Source organism: Mustela putorius, unplaced genomic scaffold (genome assembly GCF_011764305.1).
Source record: "Mustela putorius furo isolate JIRA1106 unplaced genomic scaffold, ASM1176430v1.1 tig00000281_pilon_pilon_pilon, whole genome shotgun sequence".
NCBI lineage: Eukaryota > Metazoa > Chordata > Mammalia > Carnivora > Mustelidae > Mustela > Mustela putorius.
Window position 1 is genome coordinate 13,897,810 of NW_025421343.1, and position 13,468 is coordinate 13,911,277.

Below are 13,468 nucleotides of genomic sequence, written 5' to 3' on the forward strand. Positions count from 1 at the left end.
TTATGTCAGCCTGTCATGAAACCTCATCATGGAATGAGTGAGCTGGGGTGAGGAGGATTGGGGCCTCAGTATTCTTGGACTGTCATGTGCAGTGTACAGCCTCCATCATATGGCTAGGGGCTGGGTAGAAGAAAGGAATCCCCAATCCCTTGGCTATACTCACCTCTTTAATCTAGAGTTGAAGCGGACGAGAAATGCTGATGACCTGTCCCTACTGGTGAGATAAAGTAGCTCTTAATCAGCTGCTGAGGGGAGACGAAGCTTGTCTTCTTGGCCACACTACCTGAAATAAAGCGTCCATCAAGAGGAGATGGTTGGGGGTGGGGAAGGAGGAAGAGGGTGGTGGCTCAAATACTCTTGCTGTTCTTACCGAGTTTTAGCAGATTTTCTTGAAAAACTATTCCTTCGTTATATGTTCTTAGAATAATTTCCAGATATTTAAGCTTCTTTTCTTTTCTTTCTTTCTTTCTTTTTTTTAAAAAAATATTTTATTTATTTATTTGATAGGCAGAGATCACAAGTAGGCAGAGAGTCAGGCAGAAAGAGAGAGGGAGAAGCAGGCTTTCTGCTGAGCAAAGAGCCTGCTGTGGGCCTCGATCTCAACACCCTGCGATCATGACCTGAGTCGAAGGCAGAGGTTAAAGCCCGAGCCACCCAGGTGCCCCTCTTTTTCTTTCTTTCTTTCTTTTTTCTTTTTAAACAGTATTAGCATCTCTGTGTCCCTGGGGAGGAGCTCTGTGCTGCTCCCCGTGCTTTCAGCTTGGAAATGGAACCAAACTTTTTTTAAACATATAAAGAATTCTTGTGAAATTATTAGAAAAAAAGGAACATGCCCCACAGAAAAATGTGCAAAGAGCAACAGGCAATTTACTTTAGAAAAAATACAAATGGCCAATTGACAGAAAAATATGGAGCCTCTGTAGTAGTCAAAGATATTTATTTCAAAATAACATTGTTTTTTATCACATTGTCAAAAAAGAGAACAATGCTCAGGGCTCTCAAGGCCATGTGTGAATGGACATTTTCCCACATGGTTGAGGGGGGTATAAATTAGTGAGACTCTTTTGGAAAGCAGTTTGACAATGCACATCAGGATTTTTAAAAAATGTGTGTCCCTGGGGCACCTGGGTGGCTCAGTGAGTTAAGCCTCTGCCTTTGGCTCAGGTCATGATCTCAGGGTCTTGGGATCAAGCCCCACTTCAGGCTCTCTGCTCAGTGGGGAGCCTTCTTCCCCTTTCCTCTCTGCCTGCCTCTCTGCCTACTTGTGATCTCTCTGTCTGTCAAATAAATAAGTAAAATCTTTAAAAAAAAAAGTGTGTCCCTTTGACTCAGTGATCCTATTATGATGAACTTATCCCAAGGAAATTACCGAACAAGAATTCAAATATATATTATTAATAATATTAAGATTTAAACAACTTAATTATCCTTTCTGGAGAGGGTGGTTTAATAAATTATGGTGTATTCAAATATGGCCATAAAAAGGATGAGGTAGAGCTATAAGAATTAACATTATTAAAGGTGGGGGAAGGGACGCCTGGTTGGTTCAGTCATTAAGCTGGTGCCTTTGGCTCAGGTCATGATCCCAGGGTCCTGCTCTGCGGGAAGCCTGCTTCTCCCTCTCCCACTCCCCCTGCTAGTATCCCCTCCTTCACTGTCTTTCTCTCTCTGTGTCAAATAAATAAAATCTTTAAAAAAAAATGGTAGGGGAGATTATTACAGAGAAGTATGGTTTATATGATTCCGCCCATAAAATCTAATCAATCTGTCATCATTTATGTATGCATATGCATAGAAAAAAATACCCTGGAGAACATATCTTAAACTCTTAACAGTGCGTACCTCTGGATGGGAACATGATCGATTTTAATTTTTAAATTTTTGTCTTTCTGAGACTATGTGTGTTGAAATGGATCTCCAGTGGACATGTGTGATTTGTACCGTAAAGAAAAAACCCGAGGTGGGTTTTTTACGGATGACAGGCGGAGGAGTCAGGGGCTGTGGGTAGGCAGAGACCTGCAGATCAGGAAAGTGTCAAGGCCCTGTGTGGGCTCTGCAGGGTCTGTAGGAGCTCAGTTGCCTCCCAGAACCTCGATCTTCCAAACCATCCATTTTAGAAGTGACAAAGTTGGATGGAAGAGACACCGCAGAGGGACAGGACTGGACAGGACTTAGTCATGGCACCTGTGAGGTACCGCCCATCAGAAAGGAAGTTGGTCAGTGGGAGAGCTTCGGTGTTAGGACAACATTTTCAGCCCCTAGAGAGTGTGAGGTCCAGGCTTAGCCCGGCAGCCAGGGAGGAGGTAACATCCTGAAGGACATCCCGGAGGTTTGAGAGGCAGGTCCCACTGCACACCTGGGAATGGAAGAAGAAGAGGTAGCATCAGATCTACGGGAACGGGGACAGAAGAGAGGATGGAGGGCAGAAGCGTGGGAGGAGGAAGGGGCGCCGGAGAAGTGGTGAGAGAGTGCAGGAAGACGGGAAGCGACCCCGCAGCTAACCAGGCGGAGGAGCCAGACTTCTGGGTACTGCGCTCCACCCTTTGCCCCAGGGGCTCGCCTAGAAGCCCAGAGACCCGAGCTGTGCACACACCTCACAGACACTAGGTGGCGCTGTGGTCCACTGTAACGGCCACACATTCCGGGGTTGGCAGTTTTCATTAAAGAGAAATTAATGGCGTGCAGGGCCCCCACCAATGCCCTGTTTAACAGAGGAGAAACCCAGAGAGGGGCTGTGACTTGTCCCAAGGCATATATGGCTGTTGTAGCAGAGGCAGGCTTACCTCCCAGCCTCCTGGTTCCTGTCCCTGGCTCTCTGCAGTCACACTCCCGAGACAGATCTAAAAACGGGGCTGGCAGGGGCGCCTGGGTGGCTCAGTGGGTTAAAAAAGGGGCTGGCAGAATCCTGGGTCATGAGGCCCACCAGGCCCAGCACCCCAGCACCACCCACTTTTCTGTCTAGTCCGTGGTGAATTCACTTCCCTGGGTTTTCCCATCCTTTCTGTCTCCAGTCCCCCACCCACCACACCCCTCATCCTCTTTCCCCCTGCAGCCACAGTGACGTTTTTCAGCATAAGTTGGATCCAGTCACTCCCATTAACATACCCAGTGGCTCCAAAATGCTCTTTATCCTAATGATCATTTTAGTCTGGCCTCTAGAAGCTGCACCCTGAGCCTCTACTTGCCTTTTGGATTTGGTCTGATAAAGTCGTTCTGTTGGGTCGTCTCCACATCTTGGCAAATCTGTTCACTCTGCCAGGAACTCTCTTCCCTGTCTTGTTCTGCCCATCATGGCTTTGGTATCAGGTTGACTTCCCTGACATCCCCTCATCTGGTCCACGGTGCCCTTACCCTTTGCTTTAAAATGTGCCTTTGTCACGTTTACTTCTTTAAAAAATCTTCCTCTCTAGATAGAACTCCAGAGCTGTAGGACAGGGTCCATTTGGTTTGCAGCCTGTCCATCAGGGTCCAGCTGTGGCTCTCAGAAGGCTTATAGACACGCAGGAGACCGTGGTGGCAGAGTGGGTGGGGAACTGGGGTTACGTGGCACAGGGCAGTATCTTTTTAGGACACCCTTGCTGGGTACTAAGATATAGCTGAGAGTGTCTCTTGGGCATGGTGCACAGAGCAGCTACCATTCCAGGATCTGAACAAATGGTGTTCAGGACAGAATGGTCAGCCAGAGCTGCAGAACCAAGTGGCCGCCACAAGGGCCATCCGCTGTTAGTTTCACTTCCATATCCTAAGACCTGGTAAGATTTCAGTGCATTTGAAAATAAAGCAACCATTGGATTTTATTTCAGTTGCAAGGTTTGGAAAATGTGGGGGTGTATCTGGAGCAGGTAGATCTCAGCATGGCCTCTGTTCTGACCTGGTCTGAGCTCTCCCAGAGTGGGGACAACGGACCCTGGAACCAGACAATGACAGCAACAGAGAGGGACCCACAAAGCTGAAGGTAGACAAGAACCCCACAATACCATACTTGAGGATACACCAACTTGGGGCCACTTGTTCATAGGGTGAACTCTTCAAAATGCTTTCCTCTTCTTGCTCTCTTGTAACAAAGTGCGATCCATGGGTCTGAATAAAGGTTTTGTATTTTTCTAAGGCATAGGTAGGAGGGCCAAAGGGCTATTTAAATACAAATTTGTGTCGTAAAGGAGATCACATCTCTACTATGTGAAGACTTCAAAAAGGCTGAAGAAAAGAAAAAATTATCTAAATAAGCTCTTCTTCTATTTTGTATTTTAATTTTAAATAATACTTAAAATCTTATTTTAGGAGTGTTCAAAATTAGACAACAAAAACTGGACCATCCTTTGTTTCTATAGGAAATTATGACATCTGACAAGTAGAAATGAGGTGGTGGTCTTTGCTCCCTGCCCCTGGCCAGAATCTCTTTGATTGTCAGCTCAATTTTTGTTGTCTTCCTGAAAGGGAAGATTCTTTCTAGTTGGAGGAAAGCCAAATCATTGTTCAATACAGGACATAAACACGGGGTGGAGATGGAAAGAAAGAAGGGAGCAGGGAAGAAAATCAGGATTGGCTTTTTATGGAGAGAGACCTGGGGAAGATTCTGGAAAGGCTTTGATGTAGCTGCAGGCTGAGATGAAAGTGGTCAGAAGTCACCCCTTCTGAAAGTGGCTCCAAATGTCCTGATACACACTTTTAAGAAACACAAAATAGGTCTCTAGGAATAAGTATGTAAAATAATAAGTTTGGTGATTATATTGTCCAAAGTAAGAATCAGGTCATTTGACCTGTTAATTGAACAGGACAGCTGGAACTGAGACCTGCTACTGCTTCCAGATGAGGGGTGCCCAGTCAGTGTGCATGAAGCCTACAGGAGACTCTCATCTGTGAAGCCAGGGTTTGTACTGGACATTTCCTCATTCCCTGTCAATCGCCCGTGTGCCTAGTGGTGGCTGGGTGGGGAGAGGATGTGAAGTTGGCAAAAGATGGGGGCCCGTCCTTCTGACCTCTCCTCAGCTCACTCCCAGGGTTGGCAATGCACTCACGTTCTGAAATTGAGGTCAAGCTTGTAAATTGACATAGATGAGCCACAGGCAAAAGATGGAGAGGGAAAGGCCAGGACTATAACAGTCCACTCAACCTTTCATTTTAGAACAAGACTCTTAGTTTGGACTAGAATCTAATTTTGCTTGTTTGGGGTGTGTGTGTGTGTGTGTGTGTGTGTGTGTGTGTGTGTGTGTTGAATCTCAGTCACTCTTCATAGGAACATCACACTGGAATAGCAAACCACTCCAGAACAAAGCCTCAGTCAAGAAGCCTTTTGTCCACCATTATTTTAAAGACAAGAGCACATAACTCAAAATGATCAGATCTTTGGTAATTATGTCTTTTTAAATAGGCTTTATCAAGTAAATGATGTATAACAACAACAACAAAAAAGGCAGACAAATATGTACATACATACAATGGAGGTATATTATCTTGGTTTCCAAATTCTATATAATAAACTGACTGCCATGAATACAAAACATAAACCCTTTGACACAAAACCTTCCCTATTACAGTGTGAAACACCAACCCCTACATCCACACTTTGATACACTTTGGCAGGTCTTTTGTGTTCTGATCATCCAAATCAATGCCCCACACCTCCAACAGGTGACACTCCAACCTTGGCAGGGTGTGCGAGAATTCAACTCCAGTCTGACACCATCCAATGGAAGACAGCCTCGGATCCTAGAGGTCTTGAGGGTTCAGTCCTACAAGTGCCCTCTCCACTTGTGACACCAGTCCCAAGCTCAGATTGTCACCTGGGCTTCCGCCTAACTGGCTAACAAATTGGAGGTTCCAGTGAACCCCTCCAATTCAGGATGCAAAGCACCAAGCCCTGGGAGTTATCTCTATTTCTGATCAGCCGGCCAATAAATCAAAGATCTCCAAAGGCCCCTCCTCAGGTTGACTAGTTTACTAGAGCACCTCACAGAACTCAAACATTTTACTTACTAGATGACTGGTTTATTATAAAAGGATAGAACTCAGGAAGACCCAGATGGAAGAGATGCATTGGGCAGGGTATGGAGGGACAGGGCTGGGAGTTTCCATGTCCTCTCTAGGTGAACCACTCTCCCCAGGCTCCATATGTTTGTCAGCTCAGAAGCTCTCTGAACCCCATCCTTTTAGGGGTTTTCAGAGGCTTCATTACATAGGCATGGTTGATTAAGTCGTTGGCCATTGGCGAATGATTGTAATTTTCAGCCCCTCTCTATTCCCCAGAGGTCTGGGGTGCGTGGCACGGAAACACACTTGGTTGCTTCCTATGGTGTCCCCATCCTCAGGTGCTTTCCAAAAGGCATCTCATTAACATAACACAAAACATCTTAATCATTCTCAAGACTTGGGAAATTCCAAGGGTTTAGGGAGTGGTATGTCAGAAACGGAGATGAAGACCTCCATAAACTTCTTATGATCAGTCATAACAATACAGCAGGTCTTTGAAAAGATAGGGCACACACCTATTTTGGAAGTCTCAGTAATAAGTTGGTTTTCCGCAATGTATGGATATGTATATAGCCAGTAAGCAGGCCTATTTAGCTTCTGGCATATTCTTTTAAGATTCATTTAAGTCACTAAGACAATTACATATAGAAAAAGTGATGTGTTCATTTACTGCTTTAGTTACCTGTGTTCTAGAATAGGCAAGGCCTTGTTATAGGTGCTATGGATGGAATAAAGTACAAATTTTGTCTCTAGAGAGTTCATCCCTTAATTACAGAGGTCCTCTCGAATTTTCATTGCTTTAGAGCTGATAGTCAATTTCTTCCCAACCCAAATGAACCAGGCTGATAGGATATCTTGATACGTTAACTAGCCCATTCAAAATGACTTTTGCATCTGACTCTTGTCCCTAATCGCCTTCAACTAGCCCTCACTGCCATGCTGTCTTCTGTCACCTGTCACATTCACGTCACTGCCTGGTAGTGTAGCATGGTCTTTCCTGTCAAGGACCTAATCAACATTTTAAATGAACTCATTGTTTTAAATATCAATTTTTCTTGGAACCAATTTTCTTCAAGAAGTTAAAAAAACTTAAGTCAGGTAACAGGAGAGTGAAAATACATTGCTTTTAGGAATTACCAGATCTCTGGTGTATCATCCGTTACAAGCACTGCTTCTGTGTGTGGGGTATCTAGTGAAAATTCGATTTCTTTTATGTTTGCATTTTCTGACAATTCACTTCACTCCTTTTCTAGGCACACAAAGGCCAACTCAAAACCCGACGGCCCACTTCTTTCCAGAGGAAATTTGTAAACTTGTCTCCCTTCCTGCATGTTTCACTGACACAGCTCACTGGAGAGATCTGCTTTTATAAAAAGTTAGAGCCAAATCTCATAGCCTTTACTTTTTGTTCTACTGTAGCCCTCTAAAGATGGGTGCTTTTCTTCTCTGTTCAGTGAATTGAAATTTAATATTGGGAATTGGTCAAATCTAATCATTTCTATAATGAAAGCTGAACTACCAAGACTGCAATTTCCTTTGTGGGGGGACGTTAATTTCTAGTCCGTGACATGCAAGTGTACATGTAATGAATAGTTCTCCTGCCTAATTTACTTCAGTCTTATATTGAGTGTTGGTTGTAATTAAAGGGAGATAAATACCATGTTTTGAGCACGCAAATCCACGTGGCCTACGATGACCTTGGGAAGTGGGGAAGGACAGAGAAAGATGTGTATTCTGGTGCTCTGTGTCCTAGGACCAGCTTCCCTTTGTCCTTTGTGTTAACAGTCTTCGAGGCAAGTGTGTGGTCATCTGGGCATGCCCTCCCGGAGGGTCAGTGCCTGGGAAGAAGGCATTGGTCCCATGGCAGCAAACACAGGCTCCTTTGTTTGAGAGAAGCATTTTGTTACCGCGTGTGAATGGAAGGGAGGCGGGGTGTCACACGGTTCCTGCTGGTTCTGCAAGCTTACTAAAAGCTCACTGCATTCCAGGGGCAACTGTGCTAACTCACAGGAACTAGTCCTTTTCTTCCTTCTCAATGGACTTTATTGAAGGGTCCCAGAGAAAAGATGAAAAGGTAGACCACACTGTGCTGTAAACCTGCAAAGGAGGAGAATAAGTCACCATTTCTTAATCTTCCTATGATGCTGGTCTAAAAGGGTCTCTTGAGACAGTAACAAGGCCAAGTCAACAATCCCATTGATAATCAAGTCCCAGAGCACTGGGGTTGGAATACAGCCACAACGAAGTGGTCCTTGGTTTTAGAAATCTTCGATATCCTGAGGAGACTGGGGCATGACGACTTTTTTTCTTTTACAACTGAGCCTCTGTGTCAGTCACGCAAACTACACTGAGCTCATCCCTGTTTAACATGAGCAGATGAGTCAAAAAGCTGGTCTGACAACTTATTTTAACTAATGGGCCCAACAAATGATGACACCCCCCAAATCTGTGAAAACAGACATCACCAATGCCTTACGGATATATTCTTGAGAAATGAAAACCCCTGTGCCACACAAAGGAGCCATGAAAGGAAGGGGAATACCTAGAATGCATGAGGTTGTCTAGAAAATCCAATTCAGCTTTGCCTAAAAACGTGACCCATGTCATAGGGAGATACTCATCCAGTCCACAGGCATTTTCCTAAGGCCAGCCTAGGTTTCTGGAGACAATCTCTTCTCTGTAGGAGAGAAAAAGAAAAAAGGAAAAAAAAACCCAAACCATACAACCCACTGAAATTTTCTGTGGCCCAAAGTTCTGGTAAGATGTATGTTAAAATACAGAACATGTGGACGCTACTCTCAGTTGCCTCAAAATCAAGGACCACAGCCACATGAGAGGGATGTGCATGCACCTACGAAGTCAGAGGGTGACATGAAGCCTGTTATTGGCGCACTACCTGTGACATCCAGAAGCACCTAGAGGTGGGTTCCCCTAAGGGTGAGTGTGTTGGGGTTGGGGTAAAGGAGAAGGAACTGCAAAGCCCAGGAGGCACTTCTAACACACAGCTGCCAAAGTGCTCCAAGTTCTTGAAGATGGTCTCCGGTCAACTCCAACCGGCGGGTGGACACCACGAAAGTTCTCTGAGAAAAGTATGCTTTTTTATGCACTTTGGGCACTTCGTCCCTGCTAGGAATTCAAAGGCGAGAGGCCTGGCAAAAGCCATGTAAGGATGCAACAAGAGATGTACAGAGGAGGCGTGGGCAGAGGCCCAGGCCTGACATGGGCTGGAAGCTGCCAGGTGCTGGGCCTGGAGCCACACACTTCCCGGCGGCCCAGCATGGCAGTGGCACCTGAGTCCATGTGAGCCCACAGGGAAGTTGTCTAAGGAAGTTCAAACCCTGGCTTCAAACTGTTAAAAATAAATAAATAAATCAGGTTTCAAGTAGCCCCTGAAGGATGAGGGGCTGGAGCTGAGGGCTAGGGCAGGGAAGGGCTGGCCTTCCCTGAGTCACAGCCAGCCACAGACGATCTTCCTGAGTCTCAAGTTTCAATGCTGTCACTTAGCTGGCGAACATTTCCAAGTATTTTCTTTGAAACAGTGTTTTGTAAAAGAGAAAGCAAAATCCATAGAAAATGTGAAGTCACCAATCCAGAGAAATACTATTTGGTGATGTCGGCTTGACCTGAGCTTGACCCCAGGGCCCCAGAGATCCAAGGGCTCCTGTGCGCGCGCTGTGAAGGGCTCCCACCCTGCGTGTGCTGGGGTGGGGCGGGGGTGGGGGGCAGATGCCGAAGACAGCAGAGCTGCAAGGGACCAGGACCGCAGAAGCGGTGAACGCTGGTGAGGACTGGACAGGGCAGGGAGGGAGCAAAGTAGCTGCTGACCCTCAGATGACCAAGACAGAAGCCCGAACAAGCCTGTGTTCTGGGAGGAAGCCACTGGCACTTGACATCTCTCCAAGAGTCCCTCACCAGCTGTCTGGGGTGTGGCCCCCTGGCGGGATGAGGCACCATCCACTGTGGCTCCCTGCCAGCATCCCCCACTGATGTCTCCACCTAGCAGCATTCAAGGACATTTCGGGGAGATTACAGACTTTTCTTTTTTTTTAAGTGCTCAAATTAAGTAGACTATGAGAGCTCCTCAAAAGCTTTTATTCTATTTTTTTTTTTTTTTTGACCTGCACACTACCTGGTACACACCGCCAGGTAGGCATTTAAAAAAAAACTTTTTTTTTTTTAATAGGCAATTTATAACACTGGGAGGATTTTATTTCAGTGTTTCAGAAAATGTGACTATTCTTGGAAAGGGTTTATCCTTCTACAACTCTGGAGGACAGAGATTGTGTGCTAAATTTTATAAGCCACCGACTAATTTAAGTGCTTTGGAAGGGCAGTAAAAAAACCCCAAAAAACAAAAAAACCTCTCGGGAAATTCAAGAGCTGTCATCATTTCAGGGGAGAGAGTTGCTTCTGCAGCCCAGGGTGGCTTTGTATATTCTGAAGATACAGAAAATATCTTCTGTGTCCCTCTCTGGCCAGGGACAGATCCTCTGGTGGACGGCAACAAGTCTTCTGGCAGAAGGCTGACCGACAGAGAGGGGCCGGGAACTTCTCCGACCTGCCCAGGCCTCACGCAGCAGCACGGCTGACCTAGTACCCATGGTTTAGTTACTGAGCACGTCATCCCGGAAGCGCCTCAGACATGTGTCCCGCCAAAAAGTGACAGGGAACCAGAATCTGGCATTCAGGGCTCTCAAGGAAGGAGTGACCTCCATTCTCCTTCCACTCAGTTACCAGGCATTCTATGTGCAGTAGACACAGACAGAGTTTTTACAAATTAAATAACGTTCTTAAACACAATAAAACATCATTACATACAAGTCTCTTTGAAAAGTCTTTCCAAGTCAGTTCTCAAAATTATCTTACAAAATGTTGTGCAAAAACACTGACCTCAAATAAATAGTGGGGACAGAGTGGGAAGAGTGAAACTTATCATTTTTTTTTTTTTAAATTAAAAGTTAAAAACACCAACTGCACTTCAAAGGATTTGCAGGATGCAGTCATGGAGAAGGCTCTGAAAAACCAGCCCTCAGAGTCGGAGCTGCATTGTCGAATGAGGTTTGTTTGTGCTCAGAATTCACAATGGATGCCTCCACTGAGGTCCTCCACCACACCCTCTTTGACCAGCCTGACGAGGAATCTGGTCTCTGTTGTCACATTATGCATAGTTTGAAAGTTCATGGCAGCCATGCAGAGATTGTCGAAGTAGTGCAAAGGTGTTTTGGGTTGATTGAGGTCATATCCAAAGCCTGCCAAGCTGACTTCGTCACACAGGTGCGTGGCTAGGATGACAGCAATGACACCAATGGTGGGCACATTCTGAAAAAGGGGAAAAGACAAGGCTTAGAGCCATTCACTGCTTTCTAAGTGGCACGCATGTTCTGTCGGTCACAGACGCAGCCGGGGGCTGCCATTTTATACAGCGCACAGTTTCATTGATCCCAGAATCCTGAAGTCTGAATCTAGACTCTGAAACGTGGTCTGTGATGTGAAAACCTTAGAACACACCACCAAGAGGTGACTTGGCAGGTCCTCTTGCACCAAATAAAAATGTGTTCTTTGTAAGACTTCTACCTCCTGGTCTAATACGTGATGACCAGAACTGCAAAGCAAGTCCACTTCCTTTCTGACACGACGAGTATCTATAAGTTCTGCTCTGGAACTAGGAAAGTCCACAGGACTGTCTACCATCCTTCTTGGGACTTGTTTCTGGAGGCTGGCCCTTCCTTGCTGGCTCCTGTGGACGGCCTCTGCCTGAGAACAGAGCAGCCTCCGCTTCTGCCTGCGAAGACCGTGCTCGCTTCTCACCTGAAACTACATCCCACCGAAGGCCCTCCTTTACTTTCCTGGCAAATAACGCTTCTAGGCCATTTTCACATAGACAGCTGCTAAGCCAGTTTCTGCCCACCCTCTGTGTGGGCAATTTTTAGGCACAAATGAAGGGTATCTACATTTGTTCCTTCTAAAAGGTATCCTATTGACTGTAGCTTAGTGTGCCAAATGTCTCAATGTTCTGGATCCTGATATCACCACTCCCTCCCTCACATCTGCTATTTTGCCCCTTGCCAATCTGGAATCGTGCTTTCTGGATCTCTGTCCCAGTCTTGGGCAAAATCGGTACACAGGGCAGAGAGAAGTACAGAAGGCCCTACAGCAGTAGAAGCACTCCCTGAAGGCCACCGGTTACCTACAATGACACCCTCTGTTGCACAGTTTTTCAGGTGTAAATGTACCCGCTTTATTCATCCTAATTGAGTCTGTGGCTTCCAGAAACAACTCTCCTTTTCCGTCAACTGGAACAACAGTGAACCCTTCAGAGTTGATAGTTTAAATGGGTTAAGGAAGCTCTACGGAACTCATCATTTGTTCAAAGCCACTTTCTGCTCCTTGATGTGAAGCATCTGCGTCACTCTTTAAAAGAAACTCAACAGTTGCTGAAGACAAGAGAAATTAACCCAAAGGAAGATGTCTTCCTGTTTAGCCACAGGACCCTAAAGCAGTGTCCTCTCTTACCTGTGGCCGGCTCTGTACCTAGCCCAATCGGGAAAACTCAATCAGTGTTTATAAAAGGAGTACGTGAAACCAGCTGCACAGAGAAAGGGGCCGTGTATGGAGAGCAGCTCAGAAGCCATGAAGAACCGCTCAGAGCATGCTCTTTCCAGAACGGACCCCCTAGGATCACACCCCCCCATCCACCAGACCTCCCTCCCTGCTGGAAAGTCGTGTGTGTCCGTGCAAGCCCAGTTTGCTGTTTATTTCGAAGCTTTTCTCTATGCATCTCTATACACACATTTTTACTTTTAAACAAAAATGGGACAGTATACATGCTCGGTAACTTGATTTTCTTGTTTATTACAGTATGGAGGTGTTTTCTTATCCATTAGTTTTCCTGCATCCTTAACACTCACACAATACTGCATCAGTTATACATAATACGTTTAAATCACCCCCCTAATGAGAAATGTTCAGGCCATTTTCAGTCCTTTGCGGTTAACATTATGGTGAACATACTACAATACCCACCTTTGTAGATTTTGCTTTTATCTCTTTTTTAAAGATTTTATTTTTAAGTAATCTGTACATCTAATGTGGGGTTCAAACTCACAACTCCAAGATCAAGAGTCACACGCTCACCACCTGAGTGAGCCAGGTGTCCCTTTAATTTTCTTATGATAAAATTTTTAGAGTAAAATTGTTGGGTCCAAACTGTTCACATTCACATTTAAAGCTGATAAGTACTGCCAGACTACCCTCCAATTTGTAATTCTACCTGTATTTCTGCCAAGCAAGGACATTACCTAGCCCTTAAATCTTTGCTAAGAAAATAGGGAAAAATGTCACTATGGCTCTAATTTACTTTTATTTAATTCCTGCCGAAGTTGAACATTTTATCATGTTATTTCTTGGCTGTATTAATTTCTCCTTTTGTGAAATGTCTGTATGTATCTTTTCCCCACTTTTTTTCCATTGGCCCATCTTTTCTTTTTGATTTAATAAG

General features: G+C 45.2%; 1 protein-coding gene across 9 annotated transcripts in view; it reads right to left on the reverse strand.

Annotated features, from left to right (window-relative positions):
- Nucleotides 1-5,358: 5,358 nt before the first annotated feature.
- ST3GAL5 (ST3 beta-galactoside alpha-2,3-sialyltransferase 5) overlaps nt 5,359-13,468 on the reverse strand; it is a 54,524-nt gene continuing 46,414 nt past the window's right edge. For all 9 annotated transcript variants that reach the window (XM_045079106.1, XM_045079103.1, XM_045079100.1 and 6 more), the window contains one exon: nt 5,359-11,289. In XM_045079106.1, coding sequence (XP_044935041.1) covers nt 11,041-11,289 — 249 coding nt within the window. In that variant the 3' untranslated portion in view covers nt 5,359-11,040. The remainder of the gene's footprint in view (nt 11,290-13,468) is intronic.